This window comes from Corvus hawaiiensis, chromosome 3 (assembly GCF_020740725.1).
Source record: "Corvus hawaiiensis isolate bCorHaw1 chromosome 3, bCorHaw1.pri.cur, whole genome shotgun sequence".
Taxonomy (NCBI): domain Eukaryota; kingdom Metazoa; phylum Chordata; class Aves; order Passeriformes; family Corvidae; genus Corvus; species Corvus hawaiiensis.
Genome location: NC_063215.1, coordinates 77,732,549 through 77,753,969, shown reverse-complemented (window position 1 = coordinate 77,753,969; position 21,421 = coordinate 77,732,549). Strand labels below are relative to the sequence as shown.

At 40.6% G+C, this 21,421-nt stretch overlaps 1 protein-coding gene across 4 annotated transcripts in view; it reads right to left on the bottom strand.

Annotated features, from left to right (window-relative positions):
- The window catches only part of RPS6KA2 (ribosomal protein S6 kinase A2), a 285,019-nt gene that overhangs the window by 91,370 nt on the left and 172,228 nt on the right, over positions 1-21,421 (bottom strand). For all 4 annotated transcript variants that reach the window (XM_048298315.1, XM_048298318.1, XM_048298317.1 and 1 more), the window contains 2 exons: positions 10,814-10,930; positions 4,470-4,551 (listed from right to left, as the gene is read on the bottom strand). In XM_048298315.1, coding sequence (XP_048154272.1) covers positions 4,470-4,551; positions 10,814-10,930 — 199 coding nt within the window. The remainder of the gene's footprint in view (positions 1-4,469; positions 4,552-10,813; positions 10,931-21,421) is intronic.

Sequence of the window (21,421 nt, the reverse complement as noted above, 5' to 3'; positions counted from 1 at the left end):
AAAAGGTAGATTGCATTCTCAGGGTCAAATGGCTTCCAGTGCTAAGACTTACACAGCCCATTGCCAACCAGATGGGCAGCTGCAAACAGTGTCCTCATGATTTGTTGCAGTGGGGATCCTGCAACACGCATATATCAAACCAGGAGTCCCGTGGAAGGGAAATATATACGGACAGACAGATTCTTGCTAGCTGTTTCAGAGAGATGTTTATTTCTCCAGCCGCATGGCCGGAGCTCTGCCCAGGAACTGTTCCAGTCACGGGACCAAGGGTCCTTCTGCCCGCGCAGGGAACACAAACCAACCCATGGGAACGAGGCTGAGCAGGGGCAGGGAAGCCCGTGTCTGTGCCCTCAGGGCCCCTCTCCCAGGGCTACACGGCAGGGGAGGGACCCCAACAATGATCCATCACATAACCCTTGCTACCTCATCACTGTAATATTTATAAAATTCATAAGCATTACGGCAGTGAATTACAGCTTCATGCCACTTTCTCTCAGATTGCACGGCTGCTGGAGGAATGGGTCTTTGATTTTCAAGCTCCCTTAGATTCTGGCACAGCAACCTGCTGGGGATTTATGGGCATTTCATGGGTGTTTAATGAGGCTTACACCATAACCAATCCGAACAACTCTTGATCATGGAATCCTGAAGCACATTCAGTAAAGCTGATGGAGCCTGAGACACCTCAAGAGAAATACTGAATGAATCAAAACAATTAGCTTGCCATGTCCCTCTGTTCCAACTTTGCTGGTGAATACCAGACACACATACACACAGAATAAACACTCCCTGGTCTATTTCTGGTTCCCTCAGATTTACAATGTATTCAGAGTGGGCAGTAGAGATTTGCTGATATATCTCTGTAAGCTTTTAAACATATAGATAAAATTTATTATCTTTCAACTTTCTATCTAAAAATCTGATTTTAAAGAAAAAGTACAGTATAACAAAGACATGAAAGCAACATTTTAAGATTGTATTTTAAGTGTATTATTTAATGGCATTCTGAAAGGCAAAAGTGTCACTCACTCCTGGAAGGTATTTAAATGCCTAAATATCTTTGAGCACCTAGATGCCCGAAAAGGATTTATATTTTCAAATTAAGCTATTAAGGTACTGTAGTTTAATATACAGCATTTGAAAGAGAGATAACTTAGAGTTACACATACATGCAGCCTTCAATCTGATGTATTCCGTATCTGGCACTTACCACACATAACATCCTTAAACATTTTGAACAAGGTTTTCTTAAAGTCAATAATTAGAATGAAACACTTAACTAGTTTCTTCAGAGAGCTTTCTGCTTTAAAATCAGATACCCACAAGCTCCCAAAAAGGGAAATGAGGCAGAAAGGAAAGAAACGTATGTGTGATGCTCTCATCTACAACAAAAAGTAACAGTGGCTTTTTCACTTTCAAGGATCCATGCTGTTACAGCTGCTTATTCCGATATCTCTATGTTTAAAATAAACCTTCATGAGTTTAAGATTAATTTCATTTTCACAAAAATTCATGTGTACAGCATGTGCCTCTGCAAACTTTTACAGTCTAAACTGGAATATTCTGGAGCCTAATTTTCCCTTCACAGCAGGAAGGGTCTGCTGATTAACAGATCTTTTTCAAGCTGAAATCTACACATGTGATTGATCTACAAAGTCTCTTTTGTATCAAAAACAATTTTTGAACTGTAAATGCTTGAAGAGTTCTGCTGCTGCTTGCTGTACCCTTCTTATAACTAACCTTTGCTGTTGGTGAAGTTCGGATCATGCTAACAAGGGGCAACTACCCTGGAAAGGGACAGGAGGCAGCAGACTCACTGGAGAAAGCACCATTTTGTACTTCTGCTTCTTCCTAAACATTACCAGCCAGCCACAGCCACAGTCAGGCTCCCAGGATAGTAAACCCCTCAACAGGACCTATTATGGTTGTTCTTCAGAGCAAGTACCACCACTCCTGAAGGAGTCTTATTTATCCAGGTTTTATTTCTTCAGACTAATCCAGAAAAGAAACCAGCTTTTCTATCCCATCTTCTTTTATTTTCTCTCTGACTTCTCCATTTACATACTTTGCAAACTTGTTTCACTCAAGAAATTAACTGCAATAACATTTAGGGCTGTCTGGCCATGTCAGTGGCATTGGCACAGAGAGCTCTGACTTTCCTGCTCCATGTGGTACTTGTGCAGAGTGCAGAAAGAAAAATCATTCCAAAATGTAACTTGTAGCGTGCCTTTTGTCAGCAAATGCTGAATGCAGCGCTAACACGTACCTGTAGCTTTGCTCCCACTGCTTGACGTGCTAATAAATACTTCACACTGGAGTGACTTCCAGCCTTTTTGAGTGTAGGTAGTCAGCAACAATTCAGCACTCTCACTTAAAAGATGAAATTAAGCTGTCAGAGAAATCATCTCTGTGCCAAAAGTTACATGGAAGCTTACCGACAGCAATCCTCCTTGCTGCTTGTCTCAGTTGCCCTGTGCCAATGGGGTTCTGTCTTTATTTTTGTACTTTGAGTTAAACAGCTGTCAGGTTTAACTTATTTGTAGAAAGTGGTGTGGACAAATTAGCTCCTACCCCTGTGCTGGTTATCTTGAGATTAATGGGAAATCCAGAGCTAGCAGTCAGAGGGGTAAGTAGTCTGAATGGGAAAGGGATACAATCCAACAAAATCACAGAGTAGCCTCTATTTTTGGATCTTGTGGCCCACACTTGAGAAAACAATAAACAGCCTTTCTGCGCTATAAAGAACCACAGAACTGCGAAGAGGTGCCTGCTCTTGACAGAATAGGAACTTGATGGAACACTTTGGGTACTTTAAAATCGCCATCTAAATTTTGAGACTTCCTGAAATACTGCCACAATACAGGTCTTTTACAGTGGAATCTAATGTTACATATTTTGCCATCAAATATTAAGTAACGGTATCCTGTTTGGGGATGCAAAAGAAACCCTCCCCCTCTCCAGAGCTCTTCCTGCTAAACACTTCTCAGAGTTCTACAGAAAAAGAGGGAATACCCAGTTTTTTCTTTTGGTAAAAAAATTCTGGGTTGTTGAAAGAAACAGAAATAAGTTTCTGGTACATTCTGATGTCTGAGGGGTTACACAGACCTTGCTCAGACACCATCAGGAGATGACTTTCTCTCATGGGGAAGACTCTGGCAATTGAGTTCAGCTCAGTTTGGGCATTTCACGGTCCTGCTGTTGGTTGAGAAGTCAGAGAATCACTCTGTCATACACGTTATGCACACAGGCCTGACCTATTACTTTGCATGTCTTAGGCACAATACTATTTAAGTGTTTATTTACACTAGGCTGTTCTGCTAGAACAAACACTCTCATTTAGATTCCAAACAAAAAGATAAGCACGCCAGCATTGCTTCAAGCTAACATGTCCCTGAAAAGGCTTTCTTAGGGGAAAGGACTGTCTAAATGCCTGGTGTGCCCGTTCCCCATTTTGGCCACTACTCAGAAGAGGTGCTGGCTCTGCTTGCCACCACCTGCAGTAGCTCTACCTTGCAATTACTGGTAGCTTTATTCGTATTTTGGTTCCCCAAAAGCAAGGCATGCTATAGAAGTCTGGATTTTTAAGTGATCAGAACTATCTGGTCACTTAACAATTACTCTTCACGTTATGACAAAAATTTAGACACGACACTGCATTGCAGAAACCCACACTATCTGAGACAAAGCAAAACATCTGCTCCAGACAAAATGAATGGTCTCCACCTTATCTGCAAAAAGTGTCAGGCTTTTGAGGGAAAGAACAGAACAGTGCTGGGTCAGGGAAACAAGAAGATGATTGCATCCTCCTTACTCTGTGGAGGGTCAACCAGTAAGGACTTCAACTAAGACTGAACTTAACTCTCTTTGCTTTTCAGTCCTGGGCTTGACTAGAAATTTTTTTTTTGTCTGTAGCAGGCTGTGGCCCCAGAAGAGAATGACCAGCTTTGAACATCATTCATTTGGCCCTAGCCTCCTACAGCCCATGAGCTAGGAAACAGCATGATCTCAACCATCTAAGAATGACTCCTCACACTTGAAAACATGTTCCCATGGTTTTTAAGGCACACAGTGAGAAGCACCAGCTGGGAAGGCCATTCTGCCCAGTAGGAGCCAGGTTTTACTTCAGCAATATCCTTATTTACTTCAGCAACAGAAAGATAGTGACACTTCAACAGAAATTCATATATACCAAATAGAAGTCCTAAAAATAACACTAAGAAAAGAAAGCAAGCATGCAGCTGGGAAGCTGCAGATCTCTGCTTTCCTGCTCTCACACAGCATAGGTAACATATTTTGGTTTAAGTTCTTTTTAGAACATTCACTTACAGTGAGGCAGAATTTTGGAGGACGACAGAGACATGTTTATGCATTCATATACTGCAAGGCAGCAACAATGTAAAAAACAGCAAGAAAAATAAATTACTATGTAGCACAGAAATAGAGACTGGAGCCACTGTCCCAATCCTTACCTTTCAGAGTTGCCTTCTTAAGTACCTTCATGGCATAAAGCTGGCCTGCATCAGATCCTTTTATCTTCCTGACTAGAAATACCTGTAAAAAGAAAATGTTTTGTATAGATGAGTACTGAATTTCTACTTACAAGACTTACTGCATTTGACAGGGAAATAGATACTATAGTTCACTGTTGGGGTCCCTCCCCTGCCGTGTAGCCCTGGGAGAGGGGCCCTGAGGGCACAGACACGGGGCTTCCCTGCCCCTGCTCAGCCTCGTTCCCATTGGTTGGTTTGTGTTCCCTGCGCGGGCAGAAGGACCCTTGGTCCCGTGACTGGAACAGTTCCTGGGCAGAGCTCCGGCCATGCGGCTGGAGAAATAAACATCTCTGAAACAGCTATCAAGAATCTGTCTGTCCGTATATATTTCCTTTCCACGGGACTCCTGGTTTGATATATGCGTGTTGCAGGATCCCCACTGCAACAAATGGTGGAGATTTGAGAGCAGAACGATCCCCGATCCCTAAGCGACTGATTTGTGTGAGTAAACCCTGGAAACTTTGGATTCCTCTTCTTGGTTTTGCTTTGCTATTCCATATCTGAACTATGGAGGAACCGTGGGAAGACTCTTGGCTCTCAGAGCCGCATATGGACATTTATCTTAAACTTAAAATGATTCTTGAACAACGATTTGTAAATTTTAGCTTGATTCAAGCTCAAAAAGAACTGAAACACTTCCTGGCATGGTTGTTTAAGAACTTTTTCTATGTTTCTTGGGATTTAATTCTTACCAAGGGCTTTTGGAAAACCGTTTGGACACAGTTAATACTAGAGTCAAAATATATGCCGATGGAAGAATATTTTCGTGAATATTATTTAGTTACTGAGACTGTTGAGCAATGTCAGCTGTGTCCTGGTGAAGGGAAGCGTGGCGCAGGGACCGTGCGGCCCAGGCCACGTGCACCGAGCGCTCTGCGAGCAGCAGCGAGGCAGTTCCCGCGCGCGGGCGGAGCCACGCGAGCCGCAGTGTCGGTGGCGGAGCGGGGAGCGGCGGGACCCGGCGGGACCCGCACGGCGCAGCACAGCGCGTGGTGGAGCGAGCCCCGTGAACGCCCGACCGAGAGGGGCGGCACGCGGGCGGCGGCTGGAGGCGGTGGCGGTGGAACGGAGCCGCGCCCAGCCGAGACGCGCGCTGGAGCGGGGCGCGGGGGAGTCCTCGCTCGGGGGCCCGGCCGAGACGTGGGTGCAGCGCCCGGCAGCGGAAGCGAAGCTGCGACCAGAGGAGGCGACGCACGGAGAACTGAGCGGCGTGGCCCGGCCCGGCCCGCGCAGCCCCGAACGCGACCCCGGGAAGAGCGCGCAGGCACCAGCAGCCCCGAGAATTCCAACACGGGAGCGACCGAAGGAGAGAGCAAAGACGCAGCGAGACAGAAAACAGCAGCCACTCGAAAAAAGGAAAAGATCATAGCAACTAAGACCTTAGGGATAGTAAAATGGTATAATGTTAAGCAAAATTATGGTTTTATAACAAGGTATGACAACCAGCAAGACATATTCGTGCATAGAACTGCTATTAAAAAGAATAACCCTGAAAAATGCATCCCAAGCTTGGGAGATGGAGAAGTGGTGGAATTTAATATTGTACTAGGGAGAAAAGGGTTACAAGCATCGCAGGTCACTGGGCCTGATGGTGTTCCTGTAAAAGGCAGTATATATGCAAAAAATCGTAGTCATGTTAGACAATATCTCCATTGTAAGCCCCCCCTACAGTTTCCCTTTCCTAATCCCACCTTTCCCTTTTACCCTATGTCCTGTTACCCCCAGTGTATTCCCAATCCGTTTTTTCATCCATGGTTTCCCTCACAAAACCATGCTTTTGCCAATTGTTTCCCCAAAAATCCCTTTCCAATGCCGAGTGGGGGATGAAAAGGGGGAGGGAAGAAGTTAAACCCTCTCCTGCCTCAGTTTCCCCACAAAGCATGCTCAGAGAGTTCTGTCTCCCTTCTGTCAGCCCTAAGATGTTCCACAGAATCTGTTTGGACATTTAAAGACTCAGGAGGGTGGCTTGTTTTGTTTTGAAACGGTTCTTGTTATGTTTATCCAGTTGTTTTCATTCTCCTTTTATTAAAATAAAACGGGTGAGGTGTTGGGGTCCCTCCCCTGCCATGGAGCCCTGGGAGAGGGGCCCTGAGGGCACAGACACGGGGTTCCCTGCCCCTGCTCAGCCTCGTTCCCATTGGTTGGTTTGTGTCCCCTGCGCGGGCAGAAGGACCCTTGGTCCCGTGACTGAAACAGTTCCTGGGCAGAGCTCCGGCCATGCGGCTGGAGAAATAAACATCTCTGAAACAGCTAGCAAGAATCTGTCTGTCCGTATATATTTCCTTTCCACGGGACTCCTGGTTTGATATATGCGTGTTGCAGGATCCCCACTGCAACAGTTCACGAATTGTAATGAAAATTACTAGCTGAAAGCATTTCGTATCTATTTCACCTGCAATTGGTTGAGCTAGCTCTGGAGATTTTCAGTTTTAAGCCTTTACCACCTCACAAAAAAATCCATTTTCAACATTATTAATTGACCTTATACATTCAGTTAAAGATGGGTGAAAAGTTAGAATCAGTGTGCACATATCTCTTCCTATTCTGACCAGCTTTACATGAAAAAAAAAATTATGTCTCATTTGTGTCTAGGAATGTGCTGTGTCTTAAAATTATTGCCATCAATTAAATTAAAGAAAAAAATCAATTTGGTGCCATTTATGCTATAAGTCATGATTAGCAACTTGCCTAAGATGCAGCTGAAGCAGAAAGTTCATACAGCTGAAAATCTGTTGTTATTATAAAAAAGACAGTTTTCCCTGTTACAGTCTCCTATGCTTCATCTTCTGAAAGTGTAAATTTTTAATTAAAATAAAATAAAGTTTGTAGCTAAAGTTGTACTCTTTTTGTTTTACTACATGCAAATATTTCTTATCTGCCCCTGAGTGCACCTGAGCACTGGAGGGGTAGTGAACAAAGGAATCAGTGGTTAGGTTTGGTCTTTGTAAGACTTTCAGTGTTTTAATATTTGAAAATAAAATAAACAAATCTTTTAGCTGGACACACTCTATCTATCTGCTGAGGTCAGAAGTACCAGGCAGCAGTGTGTCTTCTTTTTTTTTTTTTTATTTCAGCACTTGTGTTACTGGACAGAAACTCAAGTAAAGCCAAATGTGGAAATAAAAATATAGTCCCCACATACACAGCATATACTTATTAATATCTGAATTAACAAAGAATAAGTGAAATTATGTAACTAATGAATGTCTAGTTGGATTAAAAATTCAATGGCAATTATTTTATTAATTGCCTATTCAGGAACCACACAGCTTTGTTAACTGTCTCAACCTAAAATATAAAAAGCCAAAATAAAGGAAGGAGGAAGTATGTTTCTAGCACAATTTTTGCAAGTTGAAAGATTCTTCCTCCTAAAGAAACTCCAACCTGTAAACAGATTAGATTTTCTCAAAACCCTTTGAGGAAAGGTTTGTGGGAAGGGAGAACAACTTTTATCAAGCAGGTACAGAAGCTGGAAAACAAAAAGGTAAATTCTCTCTGACCAACTTCACCAGGACTCTTACATCTGACAGCATCACAGCTGCAACACTTCTGTGACATTATCTGATAGGTTTTTTCCCCTCTCAAGATGTTTCCTGTGCACAGGAGATACACACAGTTCCTCAGCTGAGCAGCCCTGACCTGATGAGCTTTGGCACACGTTGCTTGCTCCCAGCTCCTGCTTCCTAGGCTGATGAACATACAAATAACTCCAGTGCTCACAACTGTAGGAAAAAATGATGAAAACTGGATGCAACAGGAAAATATAATATTTTCTGAAGTGTTTTTGTTACTATTCATGATAAATTAAGCTCAGCTGCTCCAGAATTAACAGAAAGTCAATTCATTTAGAAGTTTACAGAGGAAAGTTGGGATATTTTTCTATCCACGTCAAGTAAAAGATTTAATTTTTGTATTACATTGAAAAGGAGGAGAAAGTCAAAAGTAAGCTTGTCCAGACACTAGATTTTCAGCTGTATTATTATTCTTTAAAAATATTTATGGACTCTTTACCCCAAAAAACCAAAAACCCAAACCCTTAAGGTAATGGTTTTCAGCAGCACTGCACACAGAACAGCACAGCATGCTGCATCTGCAGAAATATCAGGCTGCAGTTCTTGAAATATCTTGTCTGCTATATAATCTTGCAAAGCCTTTAATACCCATGTTGCTGTAATAAGCAAAATTATCAATTTACATTACTAGTCACTAGTCAGCTGTTCACTGTAGCATGGGATAGGGCATTCGTCTGCATTCCCTCCAAAAGAGATGAGTCAAGAACACTGTGTTCTTTTTCAGAGGACATCAAAATAACCACCAAGCCAGAAAGGAACAGAACAAATGAAAATGCATTGTATTTAAAAATGATGTCATCCTTCTGATTATTCTTAAAGGTTCTTGAAACCACCAAGTAGCCCTGAAATGCTTACTTGACAGGTTATATTAGCTGTACTATACCAGTTTGCCAGAAGAGAATGTGCATGTGGCTGAGCATGACTTTCAATTTTCTAGTTTGATATGTTTGCAAACACCTCAGGTTATTAACACCTGAACTAGCAAAACTCCCTTAGCTGGAACAATTGGTGCATCATCCAAAACCTGGTCTAAAATGCTAATAAGCAAGTGCTCTGCAGCACAAGAGTGTTGGAGGCACTCCCTCTAACACCAAAGACATCATCTCTAATCCTGCGAGAAATTATTTAGGCCTTGCGTGAACAACTTGAAAACCTAATGGTTTGCATCCCCAGAGGCATGGATTTGAACCATTAGCTCAAATATCACGGAGATGAAAATGTACAGGGTTGGGGACTGCATAAGAAACACAGAGCAGACCTCTCTCCCCTGTGTCTTTCCTGCTCTGGGGTAATTACTGATCTTTCTCACATAACATATGGGAAGTAATCACACGCAGCTCCAGACAGGTACGCTGTCCACACTCACCCTGATGCCCCAGAAATCAGACCTCCTTTTAGGGAGTGGTTGCAGAGACCAGGCATTTTGCTTATAAAATGCTTAAGGCTAGAAGGCCAACTCATGCAATACTGAAAATACATCAATACAATCTAAGGTAGCCAGTGAACCATTTCTAAAATCTTTACTGCCTGAATATGAAAACTGACCATTCTGCCTCTGTTACTTTTGTGAAAGATGTTTCCTTCTCCTGTTCTTCTCCTTCTTACACTGAGTCACATAGTAAACCTAATTTTGAGCTGTTTGCTTTAAATTATTCATTTAATATTTAAAACTTAAATACACTGTGCTCTGAAGAAATTATTGAGCTCAAGGCTTGGTATTAAATGTTAACTTTCTTGATACCTCTCATCTCAGGGAACTTCTAATAGATTTAATATCAATATAATTCTAGAATAACCAGGAAGTTGATAAATACTCTTGACTGATAAATATAGCTTATAGTTGATAAATATAGTTTCCTTTAGGAATAAAACTAAAGGTTCTGACTGGAAAATATTGTTTTTAAAACTCCACTGAATAATATAGTTATAAGGACTTCCATGCCTAGTTTCCACTAGGTTCACTGTTCCAAAGGTTTCAATGGCTTATTTAAACCATGGAAAGACTTAAAGGCTGAATTGACTCTTCCTTCTTTCTCTCCATCTTTCCTTCCTGTTTTTGTTTCCAATCAACATGCCCTGCTGAAGAACTGTCTTTGGAATTAAGAAAATCCTGTGTCCTAAGATAGGTGGAGAATGTTATTTCTCCACCAATTAGCATATGGTCATACAGGCAGGGTTTTTTCCCCCATGCTCTTGCAATAATGATTACTGTATTCTGCACTGGGGTTTATCTCCAGGACCCTCTCAAGGCCTCTGAGTGTGAGCTAAACAGCACTCTGGGACTTGGAAATGTGCTGGAGGTTGCCCTAAGTGGGAATTGTGCAGCTAACTTCTTTAAGTCTTTGAACGTTCACATCCTCCAACTAAGCACCAGTGGCACACTCATCTCCCTGGTGGATAGGTCAGAAAGAGGGAGGAGGGTCTAGTTTTGTAAACACTGATGCTTATTAACAATCACTTGTACTCATTAGTCCAGGTCCAGAGCCATAGGCACTATTTCCTAAACTGGTTCATATGCAGGAATCCAGCTAAAAGACAGAAGTGTTACTTAAATGAAGAGAAAAGGACTTTCCTTATCTGCCTTTACAATATAATTTATATATGCACAATGTCAGCAGTTGAAATGAACTCAGAGAAAGGACACAATATTTTCAGTGTTGTTCTGGGTGATTAGGTGACAATAAAAATTACCTTTCCATATGAACCTTGTCCTAATACTTTCAACAGTTCAAACTGAGAAGGATCTGCTTTTTCAAAACCTTCCTTGACATGATGACTGATGTCTATTTCCTTCACGATACCTTCTTCCTGCAGAGGAAAAAAACAAAAAAAACAAAATCCCCAAATCAGAGCTGTTATCCTAAGGAAACATATTTTTATTAAAATCTTGTCTTTTGTGATGCTACAATCATGTAGCAAATTTTGAAAACAGAAACAAATGCTTGTCTAAATATTCTACGTGTCTGTTACCAGCTGGGGAGGGTAACTGTCAGGATATCCAGACCTGGTGGTTCTGTTTATTGAGCCTCAAAATATGACTAGATAAAGACAGATTATACAAGCTGAAGTAAAAAATACACTGCAGAGCTAGGGGTGCCCATCAGAGACCTTGCTAGCAGAGTAGCATGTACTCAAATCTGCATTGCAGAGGCTCCATCACACTTGTCTTCACATACTTTCTCAATTTCCCCCCAAATCATCATTTAAGTCAATCTTAAAAAGCTTCCTTAGTCTTAAGCAGCAATTCTTCTAATGAGTAGGCAATAAAGAAAAGACATTGCTAAAAGAGCCTCTTCCTAGTTACCTCAAAAATTGGAAAGCTACTGCTGGTAAGGATTTTAAATAGAAAACAAATTAATAGTTAGATGTAAAATGAGGGGGTGGTGGGAGAAGACTGACACAAACTTCATTGCTTGCAGGAATTAGCTTTATATGCTTTGGATTTGTCCCGGTTCTTTTGTTAAAATACCTCCTCTGTCAATAGATGCCCATTCCTCAAAGACACCAGTTGAACTAGGACCTTCATCATGCAAGCTGTGACATATGGCATTAGTTTCAGTTGTTTGTTTCATGTTACTTTGGCATGTTCCTCTAAAAAGAGAGCAACTGGGTCAAGTGAGACCCAGAGGGACGACACGGAGTTTGCAGCAACCCAGAAAGCCATTGAGCTGAAAAGAAACCTGGAAGAAAGGACCTACTTCTCAAGGACACAATGATAAGGAAAGATAACATTTACACACCCTTTTATTTCTGTCGTGTTTTGTACACCTACATTTGAGCTTTTTGGTTTGTTTGGTTTTGGGTTTTTTTTCAAATTACTTGTTCTAACTTCTCTACAACAAAAATATGAATTTTGAGTACAAATCTTTTGTTTCATTTCCCAGTTCAAAGGGAATTACTCATTTAGGGATATGTCTGAATGTTTCTGCACCCAGAAGAAATAACTGGAATCTCACAAACATTTTTTACGTGCAATTTTCCTGCAATTTTCCTTTCTTCCCCCAAAAAATCCTTATAAGATCCAGAAATATAACATTTATTTCCCACACTTAGTAATTAATGTTGAGAAAATATAAATAATTTCCTAAAAATGAAAAGGCATTAAAAAAAAAACCAATCCAAACATTTGGCCAAAACACATTCTGTGATAAATAAGAATAAATTTGATTTTTTTCTCCTCCAGAAAAATTGCTGTCAGTTTTTACCAGCTGTAATTTGTCAGATACACAGCTTGCATTACCCAGATTTCTTTCTGTATTGTAGTTTCATCCCTCCTCTTCCCTACCCTGCCTCTTTACACTCACATGCTTTGGAACAGAGACTATATCCTCTTCTTGGTTTGGAAAGTTTCCTCTAGTTCATTTGTGCTACCACAATCATGGAAAAGAATCATCATCTCAGAGCAACTCATTTTTCTGATCCTAATTCCCATAGTTTAAGGTTTGACTGAAAGGAAATGCTTGAAACCAATGAACAGTTTTCACAGAGAGATTTAAAGGATTTCTAAGTACAGAACAGCAAAGATCTCTCTTTTCACCCTTCTGGCTTTAATTGCTGTGTGAGATAGCATAACTTTCTGATATTAAAGATATCATTTTTTTCCATTTTTTTGTACTCCAGCCTGAACTATGAAGTCACTTTCAGCTACATTTGCAATTTAAATGATGAGTGAGTTTCAATTTGCCCATTCATATTACTCATCAAAGTAACAGACCTACAACCCTAAGTGTTATTTCTCATTGTATTACTAAATTTAATATAACCTCTTTAGGTTCATAAAATGTGTTCAGTTACAGGAATATATTAAAAGTATTAAAATGATGAAAATTCAGCTTGCTGGAAGAGTGCTTAAAAATTTCTAGCACTCCCATAGAATAGCATAAATAATTTATAACATGCAATAAAAACAGTACTTTAATTATATGCATCTTTAATTAAAAGCTCAGGAAAAAAAAAAGAAGAGTATTTACAAAAAATGAAACCAAATACAAGGCCTAGCAATGTTTATCAGAGAAGCATGGATTTTAAAGACAGAAAAAACACGTTAGATTTTTGGTTATCAAAATATAAAAACATTGGTTAGAAGAGGCTTCAGGGGGTCATCTAGTCTAACAGTCCTGCCCAAAATATCACCAACACTTGATCAGACCAACCAGCTGGGTTTTTGTCCACTGTGGTTTTCAGTGTCTCAAACACTGAAGCTTGAGCCACTTCCTACAAAAGATTATTCTCTTTCAATTTGCCCACAGTCCAGTTGAGCTGGCTGATCCATGCATCCTTAGGAGGAAGCAGGATATTTTTCTAGGAAGGTAGGATTTCCTGTGGATTTCCTGTGGTCACCTCTCTAGAAAGGAGCAGCAAAGCAGCACTGAAGAAAAGCATGCAAGACAGCTGTTTTTTCATCCATCACCACCACAGTGATGTGATGTGATGGACAGTCACTTGTGAGCTGTCCAAGAGGTAGATAGTATTTTAGATGGTATGACAAATTCACTTCCCACTGGATCAGAAAGCCAAAATGGCAGTGCTTGAGACTGAAGACAGACACAGCTCCTTAAAGGAAATACATGCTTAGAGTGTTTGCTCACATGCACCCATTTGCCTTGAATGTATTTCTATACTCTTATTACTTACTGGCTGCATAAGTTATGGGGTAACTTCTGTTTGTTTGTTTTACCTTACTAAGAAAAAAACCCAACACCAACCAACAGTGTTATTATATTCTTTATTTACATTCTTACTTACATGGGATTTTCTCATTTGAAGTCTCTCTGTATTATGCTAATATGGAATCTGGCATAATTTTTCTCAGGTATTGATGATCAGAGTGAAACCCAAACTGTTAAAGCGTAAGTATTGTGGGCAGGTCTCCCAACTATTTTTGCCCTGTGTTGCATCCTAGAAACTTCTCTAATATGGATTTATTTTTCCCTGTTCCAGGAAGTGCACCATATTTTCATCAGGAATTTGCACAACAACAATAAATGTGAGTCAAGAGAACCACGATACAGACAAATCCTACACACTGAAGAAGCTGTTTTGACGGAAAGGATTTCACTCTGGAAAAAAACCCAACCAACTTCAAAAATGGTTTTGATCAGTGAAGTCAGTGCAATCAAAAGTGAATGTTCCACAGTTTGATCTTGCAACAGCTGTGCACACCAGCCCAGGCTCTTGCTCCCTGCTAACTTGTCCCAACACTGCATCAGGAATGCTTGACTGGACGAAGCTTAATCTTTTGTAAACTTCTCTAAATATTTATGTTTGCACAAAACCCATCATCTTGTGACAAAAGTGAGATGTTCTTGGTGGCTTGAAGAAAGCACATGGTCAAGCAGGATAGACTAGAGGAGGGAGAGCAATAAAACCGGAAGGACAAAAGAGGAATGGAGAGTGCTTCTCTATCTCAATACAAGAAAGACCTATTCCGGGTCTGATTCTCTACTGAATTACTCACTTAAAGGCTTCCCCCAAAGCTGGCAGAAGGTTTGGACATAAAATAACTCATTATTAGAATTCAAAGACCATTTTGATCTCTTCTCCTCTGGGACATGGGAGAAGAGAGCCTCTGTTCTTGCCCTGTGACTGTGGATAGCACAGACACATCTGTTTTGGTGCTTCTGGAAGGCAACAGCTCCCTGTAGCATTGATCTCAGCTCAATTCCAGGATTGCTTCATGTAGCCTTGGAGATAGAGAGGCATTAAAGCTCAGCGGCTGCTGGAGAGCAGCCACAGAAAACTCTTCTAACTGCAATAATACTTCCTGACCCACTGTCACATGTCAGAGTAGGATCAAGTGTAGGGGTATGGATTTGGCAGTGGAGTACAAAGTCATACAAAAGGGCAGCCCTTCCTGGAGAGCCACTCTTCAATTTACTATCTTTCCTGTTCCACAACCTCTCAGCAAACATTATGGAAAGAATACCTCCTAGCAAATGGACAAGTTTAGCCCCTTTTGGAGTCTTGTCTGGCCGCTCCCCAACTAGTTTCTGAACAAGCAGAGCTAAGGTCATCAAGCAAAGAGACCACCTTAACTGCCAGATATATTTCACCCACACACAAAAAGCTTTCCTCATCAAGACTTCCTGAAGTATCAGGAGGGGGGAGATTATTCAAGAGTCAGTCACTTTTACCAATGGAAAAATTTATGCTACCATGTCACATGGGACAAAGCCATGGTGCTAGTGTAACATGATTATTGTTTTGAAAAATCAGTAAGAAAGGATTCCTAGTTTTATTCCTTGCATGGTCATCTCCATTGCAGAGGATCAAGACTGACATACAGGTATTGCTGTGAAGGGTAAACTTCATTTTCCAATAAAAATATGTGCACTTTTGATGTGCAAGTTTTACAGCCTTTAGGCTTGCATGCTTTAGGGTCTGAGGTCAATGAAGAAGTCAATGAAAATGTGGCAGGAGGAAATAAGAAATGACGATAACTCAGAAAGTATTTTACTGTTGTTTGAGATAATCATTATTTGTCTACAGCATATGCTCAGGATACAGACTTTATTTTGTTACCGATCTTCCCATTTGGCAGGTTACCACCTAACATAAACCCAAATCACAATTATTTAACTACCAAGTATCACAGGCAACACAACATTTCAAAATAATATGATTCATTAAGGAAGCATGTTTAGAACTGTGATATGGGAATAGTTAGGACAGGATGTGTCTGATAAAGATGAGGCCAGGTTTCTACCTCTGTTTCACAGTTTCTAATCTGGCTCAACCCATAGGAGAGTAATTTGTGTCATAGACATAACAGGCTATTCAAATGCTGCCTAGGGCAGGAAGTGAATTGCTGGCCTGCATTTAGTTCTTTGAGGACAAGTATCTACATTAAAAAGAAAGTATAGGAGCATTTTCATTAGCCTCTTCCCTAGCCAGTCTCCAGCAGCTGGGGTAAAAGTTGAGAAAGAAATCTTCCATTTTAAATGGGTTACAATCCAAGTTCTGGCCTCTGCTGTCATCTGGAAAGATGTAAACTGAGCAATAATACCATAAATGGGCCTGGTTGCTTTGTTCTCTGCTGTCAAATAAACATTTGCTTTAACAACAATGAATTGAACATACTGAGCCCTTAAGAAGCATGTGGAACTCACAGTGAATTCGCTGGACATTGTGCCAGGTCTGTATTTGGCTTTCTAGCATAAGCTTACCTACCTTCTTGAAAGGTCATATAGAGTTAAACAGTACAGTACAATTTTAAGAGAGATTGGGATTTCTTTCACAAATGTGAATAGAATGTGTTATCTTGCACATGGAATTCCAACAAGTATGTCAAAACTTACTGGGAAACAAAAACCTTAAGAGCAAACTCTGTAGAAATCAGCTGTTAAATTCAGCAGACCTTTTTCTAGAGAGGGTAACAAGCTCTCTTTAACACCTCTCTCCAGCTCCAGTTTTTTATCCTACATTTTCATTTTCTTCTCCCTAATACATGCGTGTACAGTTTGGGTTCAGCTGAAGTCCAACGAACTAAATGGGAAGAGATGAATCACGGAGAGCAAAGGCAGTGAATACAATCTGCTGGATAGATTGGTGAAGTCCATGAGGTAGAGGTTTGAGTATCTGGGAGATTTGGGTAAAATCTTTTGTGCCACAAGGCATCCTGTATGTCTTTGATGAATCACTTAAGGCTGAATTCACCTAAATAAATGCAAGCATTTATAGCACAGGAGAAAACGTTTTGAACTAGGTTTACTTTGAAGTCAACAGAGAGAAGCAGGGACTTCATGACTAAAAGAGATCAGATCCTTAAAAGAAATCACATCCTAAAAAGTGCACATTTCTGTCTGATGACTATGAAGAAAGCCTAAGATAACCTGCTGAGCTGAGGGCTTCTGTAGTTGCATTCATGAGATGAATTCACATTTGCTGTATGATTTTGAAAAACACTTAAATAGAGAAGTATTGTGGCCAGATTTTTAATGACATTACAAGAGAGATGTTTGCTGATAAATGCCATGAAACTTCTATTGAAAGGGAATATTTTTCAAAAGAATTTATACACTTGAAACATCTAGACAATTAAAAAAATACTCTAAGGTGTTGGAAATTGTCCACTTATCAGGATTTTACAGCTTGATAAATTAGGCATTTTTTCTACATCCTCCCCAACCTGAAAAGTAGAGAAAGCTGCTTTTTGCTATCCTTTGGGAATACCATGAGATTTAACACAGGAAAAATTTGAAATTCGCATACTGCAGTAATGGATAGAGAAATTATCTGAAATGTATCCAGTACACATGAGATATCAGGTGGCCTACAACTGAATTCTCCTTTAGCTCAGATTGAAATATTCAATCAGTCTTGAAGTCTGGTGCTCTTAATCTGATGACTGTAGTGTCTTTACAGATTCAGTCCCTGACTAGGACAAATATATGTAACACTATGACCGCAAAGTTGCATGAGGAGAACAATCTTCCTATCCCACGTGCAGATACGCATTAAGTACAGGGAGACACCAATTCCTGATCTAGACTCAAATCACCAGCCAGGGTAACTCTAATTTTTATGTTATTTCTTTTGCAAACTGCAAGAGCTTATGAGGAGTGGTGAGTAGAAAGAGTGGCTAAAAAACTATTAAATCGAGGGGTTATAAAGAGAAAGACAAAAGCAGAACCATCTGGGCACAAAAAAAAATAAAAATACAAACAGTTGGCCAGCCTTACTCCTACAGCAGCTCTCTACAAATACTCAAATACATTAGTGAACTTTACCAAAAACAGTCTCAAAATGAGTCACACCATTAAAGGACAAAGAACTTAGCCACATTGCTCTAATCTACAACAAATGAGAGCAGGAACATTTTTACCAACATCCTACGTGGCACAGCTTATAGGTGTGGTGGCATTGGCCTTTACAACTCCGAATGGTAGGGGCCAATATACATAATTGCATTGAAAAACAAAACTACAACATAGCTCAAGTCTGGCTCCCAGGTCAGTATTGCTCCCTGTGCACTCTGCTCTGAACTACTCACAAACTCTCTGTGAGTGGCTTGGCTGACTCCTGCCAGAGACCCTCTCAGGGATGCCCCCACCCACCACCACTGCAACCACTCACCAGAGCTGCCTGGCACCTGCTGCAGCACATCAGCACTCACAGGAAAGCCCTAATGGGACAGTCCTAATGTGATGGCAACCCATGCTCCATGCATTTCCAGAATACAGGTACCCCCCACATCCCCATGTCCCAACTTCCCATCTGTGAAATGCAGGTAAGGCCATCTTCCTCTTTAGCATGGTTAGGCACTGGGCACTGGAAAGATACCAAGTGCATCAGATAGTTTGATATTAGGCTTGAAAAAGAAGGAAGACAGAAAAAAAGTCTATCTGTTAAGGATACTATTCAAGAAATATTAATACTTGTTAAATTACTCCAATTCCCTTATTGCTGTACTCAGCTGCTTCATAGCTAGAAAATAGAGACTAGAAAAAAAAGGTGCCTGGTGTTTTACTAGTGCATTTGAGTGTGAAATAAAAACTCCAGCTGCACTAGGAAGATAAAGTGCTTAAGCAAAACATATTTTGAACCATTTCCTCACTGTTTCGCGATCCAAATAAAACACTGCTCACCACAGCAGTGTAAATGGCACCACAACACAGAAAGTAGAAAATACAAAGCCCTGGGGCATTTACATGGTGATTTTAAAGAACTGAATCATCTTTAATATGCATACTAAAGGAAAAATACCAGGTTTCATCTCAAAATGTGAGGCAGAGTCCACAAAAGGCTGTAATAAGAGATAATCATATTACTGAAGTGCTGGATTAGTCAGTTTAGGAAAAATACCCGTCTGCTGTTTACAAATCACTGGTACGGTTTGGTAATTATCATTTTGTCTCCAAGAGGAATACTGGCTTGCTTGCACATTTTGCGTCCTCCCATTAATTAAATCAAGCATCCACTAAGGGTTCAACCAGCTTGTACTTCACAAACTGGAGTCCTGCTGGTGATGTTAGGGAAAAACGTGTTGTAATGAGGTTCATTATCTCAATGGCATTTTACAGGCAGAGTATTAATAGGGAAATAGACTAATGTGAGGTCATTATGGAATCAAAGCAAATAGAAATTAGTTTTAGTGCTACTGTTCACAACACAGAGCATCAGTGAAGGCATTGAAGGAGAGAGGCTGATGCAGCTAAATGAGGCAGAGAGAAGATGGCAAAAGGGAAATTCTAACAGATGATATGACAAATTTAGCAACATGGACAGAGGAATAAGATGTGGAGGGCAGAGAGAAAAGGAGGTATCAAAAAGGACACAAGTCAAGGGCAATTGGCTTGTGCCTATGCCAACAGAGAAGTAAACCAAGAGAAGAACTGCAATATTATACAATTTGAAATGCAACTTTTGCCCCTTTTATGCAGCAGCTTAATCCAATTTAAGTACCTAACCATCCTTCTGGGATGAGGAGAGAGTACAGGCATGCATGTATGTACTAGAGTGATCTGATGGGGAAGCTGGTAAGCAGTCCTGGCACACTCAGAACTGCTTCCAAAAGAAAGGGTGAGAGTGTGATGGGGACCAGGGGTGCTTTTCTGCACAGTTGGTTAATGGCCTTGGGCATCCAGCCTTCTCCATTAACTCAAATGGGCCAGCGAAACACATTATGAATGCAGTGGATCCAGACTCTGCTTATTTATGTAGACTCCAGCTTCCATTTTTTAAGTTATACAAAAACACACAGATAAAATTTTAAAAAGAGTTACACAAAGTACCTGACAATACCTCATCTCATGCTGGCTCCAGTTTCATGGACAAATATTTAGCAAGGGATAGTAAAACTTATCTCTTCAGCTGTATACTTTTATTACAACCATGGCTAAGACCCAGGTCATTATTTGCAGACATTTGTATTTCAGTGCCTAAGGACTGTTACCATGCACAAGTACCTGTTTAAACAGAGTTTAAACAGAAAATCTGGCCCAGGAAAAGGCCCATTACATTTTGTGGTTTTTTGAACTCTCAAAAGCCTCTAGTTTAGGTCAAGTCCCTCAAAGATTCACACACTCGCTCTCCAAGGAACAACCTGCTAAATAATTATCACACATCCTCCTTTCTGTGAAGGGAATAATTGTTTACAATTACTACACTAAACAGAAGCATACATTATGTAAACACACTGACTGAAAAGATGTGTGTTTTGGGAATGAGAATAAACAAAACACAAAAAATCCATCTGGATGCAAAGAACACCTTTGCAACACTGTTTGGAAGACTGCAAAGAGGTCAAACTGCTGCACCAATCTGTTCTGCAGAGATTTACAATGGATAATGTGGTAACAAAGGGGGCAGTGGTAAGTTAGTTGGTTCTCAGCTGACCGGGATCTTGAGGAACTTACCATGACAGCTTCACAGCAGTAAAACTTCAGTCAAAGCTGATCCACAGTCTACTGAATCTGAAATAATTTCCAGAGTAGGATTCATCCAAATACACCTCTGCCTGAGTTAGATGTCTAAACTTCTGTACAGCTGACAAAAAAATGGGTGCTTTTAGGCTTTTCTTTCTTTTAGACAACAGTATGCCTCTAGTAATCTAAACCAGGACTTAGCAAGTTTGCCTCTTTCTGCTGACTGTAAAGGAAGTCTATGCTAATTAGTTCAGATACAGATTAATTCTTCCTTCCCTCATTCCTCAGTGACTCCTTCAACATCAGATGGAGCATATGTGCTTTTCCAAAGACACACACTGCATTATACCGGATATTTACAAGCCAGCTTTTGATCAACACACCTTTTTCACAATGGATTTTCTACTGTCTCCAGCAGACAATGTGTGATGCTCTCATAGTTTCATTTTCTGGCCTGATGTATACTTGTACAAACTATTGCAATATCCTTCTGCAGGGACAGTCTTACCCTGTGTGGCTGCTGCCATGATCTGCCACCATAAGTCAGGGAAACCAGGGCTCTTGGCCATGAAACTGGAAGCAAACCCACAACCCTGTGTCAGATATCATGCCAAACTTTTACACTGGGAGAAACTTTGAAAGATATGAGAAAAAAAACTTTCTTCAGTCTCTCAATTCCAAATACATTTTACTTATTTGCACAATCCTTGTAGTATTTGACTCATTAGATCACCTGGCATCAGTAAGAAAACTGCCAAGACAACTTAAGCTGAGCCCAGCTGCAGTGCTCATCACCATGTTCCTGCAGACTGTGAGACATGGCTTTCACCTGCCCTGCAGCTCTTTTATTCTGTCCCAGCTGTGTAAAGGGACATTTACATTAAGTGGTCCTGGTTAATATCTTCAGCCATCTTATTCACAAAAACCTTTTTGA